Source organism: Pituophis catenifer, unplaced genomic scaffold (genome assembly GCF_029215685.1).
Source record: "Pituophis catenifer annectens isolate HBS135680 unplaced genomic scaffold, rPitCat1.0.hap2 SCAF_2, whole genome shotgun sequence".
Taxonomy (NCBI): Eukaryota; Metazoa; Chordata; class Lepidosauria; order Squamata; family Colubridae; genus Pituophis; species Pituophis catenifer.
In genome coordinates this window covers 157,652,560-157,668,751 of record NW_027256882.1, presented here as the reverse complement: position 1 = coordinate 157,668,751, position 16,192 = coordinate 157,652,560, and the positions used below count along the sequence as shown (strand labels likewise).

The 16,192-nt window shown below is 40.6% G+C and overlaps 1 protein-coding gene across 1 annotated transcript; it reads right to left on the bottom strand.

Annotated features, from left to right (window-relative positions):
* Nucleotides 1-120: 120 nt before the first annotated feature.
* Nucleotides 121-15,753, bottom strand: DDX23 (DEAD-box helicase 23). Its single transcript, XM_070937860.1, has 17 exons — nt 15,666-15,753; nt 13,075-13,283; nt 12,522-12,626; nt 11,323-11,419; nt 10,624-10,689; nt 10,183-10,321; nt 9,933-10,066; nt 9,064-9,176; nt 7,859-8,002; nt 6,721-6,946; nt 6,285-6,430; nt 5,231-5,408; nt 4,715-4,957; nt 4,153-4,304; nt 2,506-2,614; nt 1,867-2,041; nt 121-1,084 (listed from the first exon to the last, which is right to left on the bottom strand). The coding sequence occupies exons 2-17, from the start codon at nt 13,281-13,283 to the stop codon at nt 861-863; spliced, it is 2,460 nt and encodes an 819-aa protein (XP_070793961.1). The 5' UTR covers nt 15,666-15,753; the 3' UTR covers nt 121-860.
* Nucleotides 15,754-16,192: the final 439 nt, after the last annotated feature.

The window sequence follows — 16,192 nt, the reverse complement described above, 5'->3', positions numbered from 1 at the left end:
CTTTTAGTAGAACTGTTTCATTCAAAAAGAACAGCAGCAGTATAGCTATGGCAGCAGTATCACAGGTCTTTACAACGTATATTTCTACTTATGAAAAACCAAGAATAAACAGGCAGGACAAAGTTTCATATGGATTTATAGTAATTTTTTTCAGGTCATTGAAAAAAAAAATAGGAGTCTTTCTGTACATTACCTGCCCTTTTTATGTGGACTGGGGGGGGGCAGTTGTAAATAAAACAAAAACACAATTGCATTGAAAGATAACAGTTTAGGATTAGAAATGGGGAGAAGTCCTCATTGGAACAGGAAAAGAGAGTCTGGAGAAGTAGTGATCACAAACAGAATTCCCCTCTTCATTGGGCCATGTCCAAAAAGTCCTCGTCCGATTTATGGAGAAGATGGCAAATGTAAAAATCGATAACTGAATCCTCCCCCCTTCAAATATGTTTGGAAGTATCAATCAGGAAGGCAAGATTGCTAGCCATTCTCAACTGCCACAACAACAAAAAAATACAAATTTTCTTATAAACACCATCTTCAAAAAGAAGAACATTAAAGGATCTGTGGAGATCAAGATTTGCAAGATGACACCCTATCTCTTGGAGAAATGTTCCCATTGTTCACTCTTCAATTCAATGCAGGGTTATCATATATATATATAGAGAGAGGGAAAAGTGTATTTACACTCACAGAAAATGAGAAAATGAAACAGCCACTTCACTATTAAAGACTGGAAGAGCCACTATGCTTTTACCCTGTGTCATTGCCTAGGCCTCAAATGGTGTCAAAGAGTGACCCTTGATTATAATACAAGGGGGTGGGGTGGGAGGGAGAGGGCTCTTTGTAGGCTAACTACACACTCAGGCAAAGATAGTCTCCTCCCGACGCTTCTTAGTGAGGATGGTTCCTGGTTTGTGTTGGGCATCTGGATGGTTGGCCAGTTCTGGGGGGCATGAAGACACCGGACTCTCAAGGATAGCTTGCTTAAGGTCATAGAAGACAGCAGAATCCTCTTTGGTGACAAAAGAAATAGCGACGCCACTTTTCCCAGCTCGTCCTGTTCGACCAATGCGATGGATGTAATCTGCAACAAAGAAGGAATTGAATTAAGGCACAGACACTGCTGGTACATCAGATGCAGTTTGGAGACCTAGCATAGAGTTCCCCAACCTTTCCGGCCTTGCGGACCAGCGGGGGGTGGCAGGTGGATGGTTCTGCTTGAGCGGCCGGCAACTACGTGCGAGCTGCTCCATTTGCTTGAGCGGTGTGTATATGCACCCGCTGCTCATTGCAAATGGAGCATGTGTGCATGCGCTCACCCACTGCTCGCACAAGTGGGGATACGCGTGTGTGCGCTCGCCTGCCATTTCCACAGCCTGGTTGCAAACACGCCGCAGAGGTTGGAGACCCCTGATGTTGTGGACTCTGGAGAACTGTATGGCTATGCCTTAAGAATAGCATAACATTTAAGAAAGCAATAAGCAATGGGTAGAGCATTTCAAGGCTCCGAGTACTTTCCATACATTATTTCAACAATCCTGGGACTAGCCTGTAAAACAAAGTGCCGAGCGGTTCTGCTTTGTAAAAACTGTCTAATAAGAAGGCAACTGGGAGAAGATTTACAGTAAATTACATGTGGCTTTTGTATTTTGCCACGATACACCATCAGCAATGTACTGCTAGGAGAATCCACATCTCTACGAGATTGGGGATATATCTTCTAATATTCCAGTCCCCCTGCCTTACTGGTATTCACACATGCTCACAAACACTAGTTCTTTCAAATTTCATTCAGAGAAAAAAAACTATCGAACATTCCACAGATGGGGGAACTTGAAGGAAAGGAAAAATAAAAGGGTAACTCACCTTCTATGTTTTTAGCCATATCATAATTCACCACCATGGACACATCATGAATGTCAATACCACGACCGGCTACATCTGTGGCCACCAAAATGTCCTTGGCACCAGCTTTCAAATTGGAGAGGGCAAATTCACGTTGCTCTTGACCTTTACCACCATGAAGGGTGCAAGCATTGTACTGCAGAGATAGAGATAAGGAAAGTCAAACTGTTGTAGTGAGGTTGGTGCTGAAGAGAGCAGGAACTAATATTGATTATTTCAAAGGCACAGATATTTTGAAAGGGGACTGCAGCAGAAGTAGTTCTACCAATTTCCATATAATTTTAGAGGTATCTTGCAAGTTACTTTAGGAATAAAAATAATTGGCAGTCAGCAGAGACAGTCCTCTTTTAGTAACAAAGTTCCTAGATGAAAAGCTCCTGCAGACAGAGAGTTGTTTATAAAATTGATGAATACATATTACAAGCTATTTGTTCAACAGTCGACTGCAAGAGAACAGAGGAGAGAGAAGTACACATTGTCCAAAAGATAATGAAAGATTCCGTTCTGGGATGCCTCAAAAGACGGTCCTGGAAACCCTAAGAAACCTTGATCTCAACAAACATTTGCAATTCTGTAACTCTAAATAGGATAGTGACTCACCCCCATTTTCTCCAAAGATTTGGCCAATACATCACAGCCCTTCTTTTGATTGACAAAGATGATAATGGGAGGATCAAAACCTTGCTCCAAAATAGCCAACAGTTTCTTTCTGTGTAAGTAAAAGGGGGAAAATGGTAAGGAATAAACAGGAAATAGGATCTTTCAGTTGAGAGTGGAAGGTATCACATATTAAAATGAAATGTCCTGCTGCATTCTAGCTTTCTGCTCTAGTACTACATGTATATCACAGTACGCTGAAGCCTTTTTCATCCCTGGGCCACCATTTCAGGAATAATTTAATGCCCTGTCATGCAAGAACACCACAGACATAATCCTGCCTTGGAATCTGCCCACATCGTTCATTTCAAATAGCGACACAAAGAGCAGACATGAAGAAAAACTCTAAGGCAACTAATAACAAAATAATCACCTGTTGCTACGTGTTATTTCTTCAAAACATTTTAATTTCTAATGGGGAGATTTTTATCTGAAATACCAGAGCAATGCATGCCATGTAAGCAAAGGATAAGCAGCATAAGACATCTCTCCAATGAACGAGAAAGATGCATTTCTGCCCTGTTAGGGACAGGGCATGGGGATTTTCATTCAAGAAGGTACAGTGCTTATGGACGTCTCCTCTGGACCAGCCCTCAGAGGATGCCAATTAAATTTTAAAAACATTTTAAAGTACACTTGACTAGTAAATGCAGTAAGTGTCCAAACTAATTAGCTTTATATTGAATAAGTATACAAATTGTAAGTGTATGAGTAAATCAAATTATCCATACAGATAATACTCTCTTAACAAACATTTGAATTAAAGATGGCTTCAGAAAGAGTGCCTTAGGGCCTGTAAAGCATTTCTCACTGTTGCAAAATATTGTGCGCGCACACCCCTCACAGTCATGTGATGACGATCTCAATGCTTACCAATCTACTCGCATTTATGATGGGTTGCCAAGCGCCCCATGATAATGTGATCACCATCTGCAATCTTCTCTGCCAGCTTCCCCAGAAACTCAATGGCAAGGAAGGTTGCACACAGAGGGAAGGGGAAACCCTTCTGGGATTGCAGGAACTGAGCTGAAATCCTGAAGATGTCATCTCCGTTCCTGTAGCTCATTGAAGGATTTCCCCACCATGCACACACTGAAATCCTTTGGCGGGCTGCAGAAATGTTTGAGAGCGCAAGGGCTACTTGTTGCTGGGAGGATTTCACCTCCACATGGAGCTGAAACCCTTTGGCAGGCAGCTCTTTTAAACCATCCATTTAATGACCCAGGAAACTGCTTAATGACCAAAACTGGGGAGTGCCAGGGTTGCAGTAATTGAACAAAGCAGTTACGTGGATGTTTCGCTTAACAATCATTTTGCTCAATGACCCGATTGTGGTTGTTAAGCAATGACTACTTGTAATGCAGTTTAAGTTCTTAAAACAGGAAAGCAAATTTAGTTTAATAAAGGGTGGCGGAAATGAATATTGGATATATTTCAATTTTTCCCAAAGTCCTATTTTTTTTTCTTAGGGGAAAAAGAAAAAAGAAACCGAACAAAATTTGGTTGTTTTTACCTTCAAATTTTCTGGAAAATTTATGTCTTTAAACAAAGCTCAAGTTCCCATCCTTCACCTCCCATACTAATATTTACCTCTTCTCTGATTCTGACGTGAGGAAGACCTTTTGCTCCACACGCTCATGTGGCTTGCCAGCTGAGCCAATATAAACCACAGCTGGCCGGCGCAAGTAACTGCGTGCCAGACGTTCCACGGCAGGTGGCATGGTTGCTGTGAACATCACAGTCTATCATGGAAGCAGACACAGAGAGAAAGAAATAATATGCACACAGATTCTTATTTGGCAGTACTTTTCTTCTGCTTATTCCACAGAACAAAACCCTTTTATAAAAAAGCCCACTTTTGAGCTCTTTTTTTTCTATTGAGAAAGCCTTTTTCCTTTATACCAAGACATTTGAATTCTCAAGCGAACAAAGCTTCCTAAGCATCATAAAATGCAATTACAATTTTTTCCCCATAATTGCCATGACCATTCAACTCCCAGCCAGAAGAAAATTCCTTTTAATCATGGGTAACTCTCATTTACATTTGAAAGATGACCATGTGAGATTAAGAGGCAGAATTCTAAACTCAGTTTAAACTGCTTTTTTTTAAAAAAAACCAGAGTTGATAACAAGACATCTAAGTGCCACCAACCTGTCGGTATTTATGCTTGCCCGATTCAAAGTTGGCCAGCATCTTCTCTGGGTCCTCAGCCTCATCGGTATCTGGTTTCTGGTTAGTAACAGGCATGTGCTCCAGAATCTTTTGCACATCAGGTTCAAAACCCATGTCAATCATACGGTCGGCCTCATCCAATACCACATAGGTGCAACGGCTCAGCACCAGGTAGCGATTCTCCAACACATCAATCAATCGGCCAGGTGTGGCAATCACAATCTGGAATTCAGAGGGAAAAAGGTACTTGTGTCTACCCTGACACTGAAGGCCAAAATCAATCCTTCCCTTCCCTCCTCCAGCAAGTTCTGGAAGCAAAATACTTCTCAGAGTTTGGTCTAGTCAGGACATTGAGCCAGGCTCTGTGGAGCGAAGGGAATACTGTATTAAGCTATGCATAGTTGCCATTTATCTTTTATAGGGTACATTTTGCCAATCTACAAGGCAAGCACTTGTGACCAGGAAATGTGATGAATTTTATTATTGCAATCGAACCTCGCAACCCATGCGGAGGCGGAAGCCTTGGTCCTCACGTGAGATGCCACCAATAACAGCCACGGTGCGGATGCCCAGGGGCTTTCCAAACTTAATGGTTTCTTCCTCAATTTGCTGAGCCAACTCACGAGTGGGAGCTAAGATGATAGCATAGGGACCTTGATCTGATTCCTCGATCCTGCAATGGAGAAAAATGGCAAGCTGAATGGTAATGTCCAATGGAACTGTGAAAATGTAAGGTGGTTTTTTTTAACATAATGTCTTTGCAATCTAGATCCATCTGAATCATCTTGAAACATATTAAAAACACATTTGTCATTTTCACTCCTACTTTAACAAAGGATTTCCTTGGGTACTCGATTATCAAATTTAATGGGCTCCCGTTGGACCAGATTATTTCTAATCTATTGTATCTAGCGGCAATTGTTGAATGAAATCGTGCAGTATTTTACACAGATTATTTCAATGTCCAATCAGGGCTTCTTCCAAATGTACGGATGTCTACATATCCAGATGGTGTCCAGTTGGTGAACCATATAAAACAGGAACTCTAATAAGATCACTGCAGTGAAGGGGGAGGAGGGGAAAGTAGGGGATTATTTATGAACCACAATCTGCCTTATATTCAACATGCCTTGTTTGTGAACTTCCCCAAAGTATCTTGCTGATTTCTGTTGGTAACCTTAATGCTGGATTAACCTTTTGACTGACCAAATCTTAACTTCTGTATCAAATTGTGACTGTAGTCCTGTTCGTACACTATAATCTGGGAAGTGTGACTTGATTGTGCAGATTTTGTGTTCATTCCTACACAAAACATTTTTTACAGCACTGAATCCCTTAGTGCAATTCTCTATTTTGCCCCAACACAGAGCTAAAAATTAAAGGAAATGATGGAATTTTCCTAGAATGGCCAATGGAACATTGTTTAATGTCAGTACTTGATATACAGGATAATTATCAACCCCTTAATATTTACTGTTTGCCCAATCTCCAACCTCCTCGAGTGATTTTTTTCTCCTCCTCCTTTAGAAAGATGTCCCAACTCTCTCACCTATCAATCTTAGGCAGGGTGGTGATCCATACCAGAAGTGGAATAAGGAAGGCAGCTGTTTTACCACTACCAGTCTCTGCCACACCAATGATATCACGATTCTGCAAACCAATAGGGATGGCTTGGCGCTGGATAGGAGTAGGTTCCTGGGCGAAACAAGAAAGAGTTGTCAAGATATATTTGACCTTTTTAGAAGAAATCATTCAAGTTCAAGGCACCATCCACAGAATCCAGGAAATGCAATGTTCGATTGTGGCTGCCACCACCACCATCACCAGCCTGCTTCTGAATTAAGTGCCTTGGATTCTGCGGTGGTAAGGCTAAATTATTTGAAACTGACAGTAAATAATACCCTACGTAGATTCTAGTTTTAAATGAACATCACTATAATAAAGCAAAGAACCCCGTCAGCCTGACAAACTGAAAAGCCTCTCACCTTATAGCCACATTTGTCAATAACCTCCAAGATGTGAGGAGGCAATGAGGAGTCTTTCCAGGAACGAATGGGATTTGGAATCTTGCCTCCCTTGGTGGTGATGCTGTAATCTTCACGGAAGATACGCCAGTCCCTGTCCGTCATTTCATCAAGTTTCTTTTGAGACCAGTGCCGGTCGTCCCATCGCTGCTTAGCCTCTTTTTTACGTAGCTTGCGCAAACGTGCCCTGGCAAGCAAGGATGTTGAATCAAGAAATCAGGCAAAATCAGAAGGAAACATTTATCCAACAAAAATACAAATGGAGAAAATTTTCTTTAGTTACCGGTATTCCCAGAACTATAGGATTTTGTTGCCAATACAGCATACAGTACAGAATACAATAGAATAACAGAGTTGGAAGGGACCTTCGAGGTCTTCTAGTCTAACCCTCTGCTCAGGCAGGAAGCCCTATACCATTTCAGACAAATGGTTGTCCAATCTCTTCTTAAAAATTTCCAGTGTTGTAGAATTCACAACTTCTGGAGGCAAGTTGTTCCACGGATTACTTGTTCTAAGTGTCAGGAAATTTCTCCTTAGTTCTAAGTTGCTTCTCTCCTTGATTAGTTTCCACCCATTGCTTCTTGTCCTGCCCTCAGGTGCTTTGGAGAATAGCTTGACTCCCTCTTCTTTGTGGCAGCCCCTGAGATATTGGAACACTGCTATCATGTCTCCCCTAGTCCTTCTTTTCATTAAACTAGACATACCCAGTTCCTGCAACCAACCAATTCCAGCAGTATATGACAAAATTCATAAAATTCCCACTGGCAAGTTTCTCAAAGCTTTTTTTATGAATGGGGGTGTGGTTGGTTTTATTTTTTTGCAAAACTGTGGCAGAAAAAGAAAAGCCGTTTGATCTTCCCAATTCTCTCCCTTAGCCCAAGTTCTACTATTTTTTTTAATATTAAGTAACTTCACCACCATTTATTGCTGCCATAATATTTGGGGAAATGATGGACTATAGTGCATTTACCACCTCCATTTGAACACCAGGATCCAATGAAAGTGCTGAAACATAAGCCAATATCACTCATACAGTGAGGATTCTTGTCTTCATCCTTTCAATTCCCAACATCTTTCACCAACCCAGCACAAAACCTACTCTTCTTGCTCCTTCTCTTCCAGTGTTCGCCGCTTCTCCATCAGGTCTCCATAGAAACGTGACTGTTCCCGCTTCTGCTGTTTCAAGTCAATGCCAGCAATGAAACCACGCCCCAGCAACTGAACCTGGTGTCGCTCCTTGTACCTGTTGAAGAACATATCAACAAGCCATGATGCGTCTTAACATGCAAGCTCTTACTCTTTTAGAAGTTTTCAGAAAGTTCCATCCCTGAGCTACATAAAACATATCAGCAGCTTCAAGGATGAAAAATTGTCTTTTTTGGTGGCCAGTGGCTTCTATGCACATATTGTACAAATGCCAATTTGCCACTTGAATCTCTACAAAGCTATCTCACAATAAATGTAACTTTGCACTGTCTCTTCTGCATACTAAATATTTATCCAGGCCTCATGCATATTACGAGTGCCAACTGGACAGAGCCAGTGAGAGGAGTGGGGTAACATCTTGCACTTCAACCTCCAATTCTTTTGAGCTTGTCAAATCTGACAACATGGCTGATTTTACTGTAGGAGCTCTGCCACCTTTTGTTTACATATATGCTCCTCCTGGCTTTAGTGGGTACCTGGGAAGGACATGTGCATCTGGGCTTGGGAACAACATTAACAATCAAATGCAAGTGGCCTACCGACTCAAGTAGACAAATAATAGCAATAGCACTTAGACTTATATACCGCTTCACAGTGCTCTTACAGCCCTCTCTAAGCGGTTTAGAGTCAGCATATTGGCCCCAACAATCTGGATCCTCATTTTACCGACCTCAGAAGGATGGAAAGCTGAGTCAATTTTGAGCCTGGTGAGAGTCAATCTGCCAAATTGCAGGCAGCCGGCAGTCAGCAGAAGTAGCCTGCAGTACTGCATTCTAACCACTGCACCATTGCAATAAAGCAATTTTCTACTGACTACTTAACTTGCGCAATTTATATCAATGGGAAAGTCTAAATATTTGCAAACCACCTAGTAAATCTAAATCCTTAGGACTTTCTCAACCATCCCTTCCTCACAGAAGTAAGACTGTCCTTGTTCTTTTGCATCACAGTAAAATGCTTTTCCATGTTCCCTTCACTGCATTCTTCCCAGAAGAAAGCAAGCAGGCATAAACACTTCTCCACTCAGAGTTGAGCTGAGGACAATCCGTATTATGAAGCAGCATGCCATGCTGAGGCTCTCCTTGAAGACATACTCACAAAGGATTGTAGTCAATAGAAGTATCTTCTGAAGCATCCCACTCAAAGACAAATTTGCGGTCGTTCAAATGTCGAGTGCGCCTCCTCTTCTTGATCCCACCCAAGTATCGCTCCTGGCAGGGATGAAACATTTTAACATTCCATTTTGATCCTATTTTCTCTATGAACAATATAGCTAACAGGATCAAACAATGTGTTCGTTTCTGTTTCGTATACTGGCAATAGGTAATGGTTGGAAATAAGAGCATAATAAACCTGAACAAGGCCACCTAGTGGCAGAATATTTATGGAGGTTCTCAGTCACTCAGGTCACAGTTGTCCCAAAGATGCTTTTTAAAAGGCAACTGGACTTTCTCTGTTTTTTCCTTGAAGATGTTTTGTTTCTCCAAGAAGCTTCTTCAGTTCTGTCTGAATGGTGGGGAATGGAAAGATTTATATGCAATCCTACCATTCCCCACCATTTAGTCAGAACTGAAGAAGCTTCTTGGATGAGAAGCCAAAGATCAAGAAAAAAACCAAAACCAAAAACATCAAGAAAAAAAACCAAAAATAAGTTCAGTTGTCTTTGAACATCTTTGGGACATCGAGTGGCAGGTGTACAAAATTGAGAATTCCTGATTCCCAATTCAAATCGTTCATCAATAAGCTTCACCATCTGTATATGAGCTTTCCTCATCTAGAGATCATCTCTCAGTTGTGTTTATTTTGGACTCATATACAGTACATATAAGAAGAATGGACTTTAGTAGCCGAGAGTTATGAAACAGTTGGAAAAACTGCCCAGAACCAACTTGAATTTAAAGATGTTCTACTGAACCCCTATTCCCCTTTGAACAATGACTGCAATTGCTCAAGTCGGCAAGCATTACTTTGATGGCATGCAGCTCCTTGGTCTTGTCTTTCTCCTCACGGATTTTTTGCCGTCCTTCCTCATCTTCATTGCCATTGGTCTCTCGTTCCATGCGTTCCCTGCGCTCACGCCGCTCTCTCTCCTGAGGGTCTTCTGCAAGTAGGGCAAATAATAAGATTTTCACAAAATCAATACAGAATCAGAGAAACCAACTCCGAGCATATAATGTGTTGATAGAGTATACAACACCCAAGGGGGAAAAAGTATACCTAGCATTTTTCTTCCCATTTCTTGGAATTGCTTTCTCTTTTTTCTCTCATCTTCCAGGAATCGCTGTCGTTCTTCCACTTCCTGCTGCCGACGCTTTAAGGCCTCAGCCTCTCGTTCTGCCTTGGAAAGGAACTTGGGCTGCAACGAATCACAAGCAGGTGAATACAAAGAAACATCCTTTTGTTGAAGTTGTAAAAAAAAAAAAAAACACCACAAAATGAGGTTGACACACATCTAGACTGCTACAATCTGGTGCTCTAACTTGGTGCTCTTTTGGAACGCAGGACTATAACCCCCACACCACCACCCCCAAATTTTCCCTGATGTAAATATCGCATCAGACTAGTCTGCAATAGGTTGCTGGAATCCAATATGTCTTCCAACAGACCTTCCAAAAGTTAATTAATATCTGGAAACGGAGAGATGCTCCTTGGGCTAACCTTGGCTTCAGCCTCTTCTTCAGCTTTCTTCTTGGCCAGTAGCTCCTCCAGAGAAAGTGGCTGAGCCTGTGAACAATACAGGCACTCATTAAGGTACCAAGAAAGATCACTAAAAAAAGATGCTGCTATTATAAAAAGCTCAGCAGCTCTGGACAGGACAAGAGCAGCCCACAAAATATAAGAAAATAAAAATTTGAAGAATATAGGTAGTCCTCGACTTAAAACAGTTCATTTATTGACCGTTCAAAGTTACAATAGCGCTGAAAAAAGTAACTTGTCACTGTTTTTCACACTTACGACCGTCGCAGCATCTCTATGGCCACACGATCAAAATTCAGACGCTTGGCAACTGGTTCATATTTATGATGGTTGCAGTGACCCAGAGTCCTGCGATCACCTTTACAAGCTTTTGACAAGCAAAGTCATTGGGGAAGCCAGATTCACTTAACAACCGTGTTATTAACAACCGCAGCGATTCACTTAACAACTGTGGCGAGAAAGGTCATAAAATGGGGTATATTGAAAATTCACTTAACAACTGTTTCACTTAGCAACACGAATTTTGGTCTGAATCGCAGTCATAAGTTGTGGACTACCTATATATTCTTTTTAAGCAGATCATCAAAAAAGAATTATTCTTTAACATCAGAGGGCATACTTGACCATTATTCTGAACGTTCAAGAAGTTGCATGCAGTACCTTTTCCTTCTTGGACAATGAATCATCATCGTCATCTTTGCGAGAGTCTCTATCTTTCCTTGATTTGGAATCTTTGTTCCGACCTGGGGAGGTGCTCCTGAAGCAGAGAGAGAAAAGAATCAAAAGGGAAGCAACTGTTGCAGTCAGAATCCATACATTTTCCCTGGTACAGATAAAACAAAAAATATGTGAGCTTCAGGCCTCTCTCCCTCCCCCTTGGGAATAACAACAACAACAACAACAACAACAACAACAATTTTATTTGTCGAATGTCGTTCTGTTTCTGATATCACAGAGCACAGGACTGAAACAACCTCCTGATCCCCTCCAAAGCTAAGATTCTCGACTAATCCGAAACTGCTACAATTCAAAAATCAAATTAGCAATTCCAAGTACAGTGAGAAATTTTCAGAGATATTTTAACAACAATAAACATAAGAAGCCCATCACTTTCTCTCAATATTGGAAACTAATAATTACTGCAGGTTCAAAAACCGACTTTTGAAGGCATTTGCTATATCTTGAAAATCAGGTGTAATAGAACAATCAGGATCATTCCCATTTGATGTGCAATTTCCAAATATTCCAAATACTCATCTACCAGAAAATACCCAAAATGAAAATATGTTTAGCCCTTTCCCAAAGCTGCAGTTGAAAGGTTTACTGCAGGATTTATTATCTTTCTTGGAGGGTTTAGAGACTTGAAAATCATCCCCATATCATCACAAAATTGGAAAGAATTTGACACCATGTCAGTAAAGGGAGGCACATGGCAAACAAAATTAGGGGACCACACTATTAAAATATACTCCACAGATTTCCTAAGTGTATTTTGACTTCACTTTAAATGCAAACCTTGGGCCAAGACAAGAAATACGCATTTCAGTGCCACTATGCAAAATATAAGTACTGGAGACATTGGTCCACTGAATCAACAGCCGATTTCTGAATAGTGAGGAGCCAGAAAGACAATTTACACAACGAATTTTCTACAACTAGAAAATTCATAGCTGGAATACAATTTCAGCAAGTGGTGTCTCTTAAATCTTGAGCAAAATGTGTTTGATTTCTTAATTCTTGTAAGTCAGTGTAAGTTATCTCTAGGCCTCTAGATATTGTTGCATTACACTAAGGATCCCTCTAGAATTACTGCAACATCTTTGAAGCAGCTTCTTTCTTTCTCTCAAAGCAATGTTTACCTGGATCGTTTTCGGTCTCTTCGATGCCCATCTTTATCACGATCTCGATCCTTCTTATTGCGATCTCGTTCTTTATCTCTTTCCCTCTCTTTATATCGCCGCTCTCTACAAACATATGATTTGCAAGAAGAGTGCTTAACACATATAGCTCCAGAAGTTTACTGTCATTTGCTTAAATTCTGGAGAGTTTATTTACCATTCAAACACATCAAATTCAGAAAGCAAATTTCTCTATGATCTTCTCATACCCACCAAACCAGCTTCTGCTGAAATACACTTGTTGAATTTGCACAGGAGGAGACAGAAAAGCAGAGCACAGAAATTGTCAACAAATCTACAGTAATACATGTACACACAAGATGCCAATTTCTATGCCGATGTGATAGAACTTAATTTGACAATGAACATAAAAATCAAACTCTTATTTGGCAATCAAATTAAAGTAATCCCAACTACTTCATTTCCTGTTGTTATCATCATTCAAAATGGATCAAGTCAAATTATCCCAATTATGCATAAAAAAGCCACCTCTCAATATGATGATGCACATTACCTCTCAGTTGATTTGGACCTAGATCGGGATCTTGATCGACTACCTCTCCTCCTGTCACGAGAGCGGTGTCGTTTTCTGTCTTTAGCAATAGGAGAGGGTTTTCTATCACGCTCCCGGTCACGTTCTCGTTCTGCTGACCGTGAGCGTCTCCGCTCTTCTTTGACAGGGGAAGAATCTCGCTCTCTCTTTTCAATGGTTTCCCCAGCCATCTAGATTAGGAGGATTATATTAATATGTGGAAGAAAAGGAAAACAGTGAGAAGAGAGAATGCAATAGTCCATTCTTGCATGTAATTGTATCACATCTTCATGCCTGTAATCCTAAAGAAGAATCCATGATATCTTCTTTATAAGATGTAAGCATGACAGGGAACATAGAAAGCTACAGGTAGTCCTTGATTTACAAGAGTTCATTTAGTGACCGTTCAAGTTACAACGGATTCCAGGGACAGAAGTTAGGACAAAGATGCACAACATGTGAAACCCAAGATGTTGCTCAATATCTCTTAATATCTCTCACAATAGGACAAATTGGCTGAGAAGTTACTTTTCAGCAACATCTGGACAGCTGCATGCTGTATACACCTATGGTATGGATATTTTACAAATGTTCTTTTCAATATGGTTATCATGCCTTTTAAGATGTTCATAGACTTGTCACGTATCTCAATTTTAGTCCTACTGTGCTTGAAAAAAACAGAAATATTTTTCTGCTAAAACTAAATAAATCACTATGACATTATTTTAAATTAATTATCCTCTAAAGTTTCAGATCCATATATACACTGATAATGGTACTTTCTGTTACAAATATTGTATTTTTCTTTATGAATGTGGGGAATGATATGAGCATAAAGTCTACATATAGGTTCTTGAGTACATTTCAGTATTTCATATAATGAGAAACCATGATTGTCAGTCAGTTAATTCCAGTATTATGCACATTCTGTATCCACAGTGCAAAACATGAAAATCTGGTTCTCAATCCACATACATACATATTCCAGGAAAATTACACTAACGTTTCTTGAAATAATGTGATAATACATCATGGATGCCACTGTGAATTTTTGGGGGGAAAAGCCAAGCAAAATGAGCAAAATTGAAAAGTAAAAAGTAAGTTCTCAAAGGAATTCTGTGCAAGAAAAAATAGGCAGTGTACAAAACAATAAAAAACAGTAATTGCAGTTGTTTATTGGTCTCTATGGTAAACCGAAACATATTTTCCTCGTACAACCAATTAGGGCACTAAGGGTTCATTTTTCTCTCATAAACTGAATAGAAATCAGAAATCTTAAATCTCAATATCATTTTAGGATTTTCCCAATATCTCTCTCTAAAAAAATAAGAAACAAATATTGGAGGAGAGGAGATAAATTTTAGTCTGACGAGAAACTGTTTTTGTTCCTAGAAATCTGTCCTCCCAATTCATGTATGTTCCTAGAAATCTGTCCTCCCATACATACATACATACATACATATATGTATACAAGATTTCTGAAAAGGTGGCTCAGTGGCTAAGACGCTGAGCTTGTCGATCGAAAGGTCGGCAGTTCAACGGTTCAAATCCCTAGTGCCGCGTAACAGGGTGCTTGTCCCAGCTTCTGCCAACCTAGAAGTTTGAAAGCATGTAAAAAATGCAAGCAGAAAAATAGGGACCACCTTTGGTGGGAAGGTAACAACGTTCCGTGCGCCTTTGGCGTTTAGTCATGCCAGCCACATGACCACGGAGACGTCTTCAGACAGCGCTGGCTCTTCGGCTTTGAAACAGAGATGAGCACCGCCCCCTAGAGTTGGGAACGACTAGCACATATGTGCGAGGGGAACCTTTACGATTTCTGATTTTTATCCGATTTATGTATATGTATGTATGTATATGTATGTATGTATGTATGTATGTATGTATGTATGTATATGTATATACATACACACACACATTCATATAGTTTTTTAGAGTGAGATAGTGGGAAAATCCTAAAATGATACTGAGATTTAAGATTTCTGATTTCTATCTCACACACACACACACACACACACACACACACACACACACAGAGGAATATAATACACACAGACACAGACACACACACACACACACAGATATATCTATATCTAATGACAGCCTCTTCTAAAATATTTACAGAGTGAGGTAAATGCTACAAAATACATCCATCCAATAGGCTAAATTCGGTTAGCATTAACCTGTTTAGTTTTGTGTGAGTGGATGGATTACCCTGTTGTATAAGTCGAGCCCATTTTGTTAGCTTATAGTTCCATGTACTCCGCGCATATAGAAACATTCAATAAAATTCAATAAGCATCTTATTAAGCTGAAAACGTGAAAGGAACCAATGAAAATGCAAATATATATATTTTGCGCTTCCTCCTCTTGTAGAAAAGACTGTAAACAAAAAGAGGGAGGCTAATCAGCACTCACTTCCCTATAGGACTGCTAGCGGCCATCGAGAACAAACTAATCCCCTCCCACACCGCCAATTCTTTCCTTTCCCGATCTTTAAAAACCCTCCTCTTGCTTGTAGCCTCTAACAGCAAAAGATTCCTGGGGGGAGAAAAAAGAAAAATCTATTTCACCTGTAACGTTTCTCGACGTCGGTAAATACAACGTTTCTATAGCCCCGCCATTTTAGCCAACCTCATTCCCGTCCCCATAGCCCCTTGCCAGGCAGCATGATGGGAAAGCGAGTCCATCCAGCCTAATGATCTCCCTTCAGGCACTGGGTTAAAACTACAACTCCTAAGAGGCCTCGCGAGAAAGGTTAACGTTCCAGCATGCACCACACCAAATCCAGCGTTTGAGATTTGGAGAACTACAGTTCCCAGAAGGCCTTTGTATGAGAACGGAGGAAGAGGAGTGCCCCTAGGGCAATACGTTATTCTGCGCAGACGCCTGAGCGTTTGCTCGCACGGGTTTTTTTTTTTTTTGGCTTCATGCAGGAGGTGGCTTTTCCGCATGGGAACAGATGATGCTGATGACAATTGACTGGCCGGATGTAGGGCAGTATAAATTTGGGCGACCGCTGCAATGCGTTATAGAGGGTTCCCCCTCTTCTTAGTGAATCTCCAGATTTTTGCAGACCAACTTTAGTAATCCTAGCTGA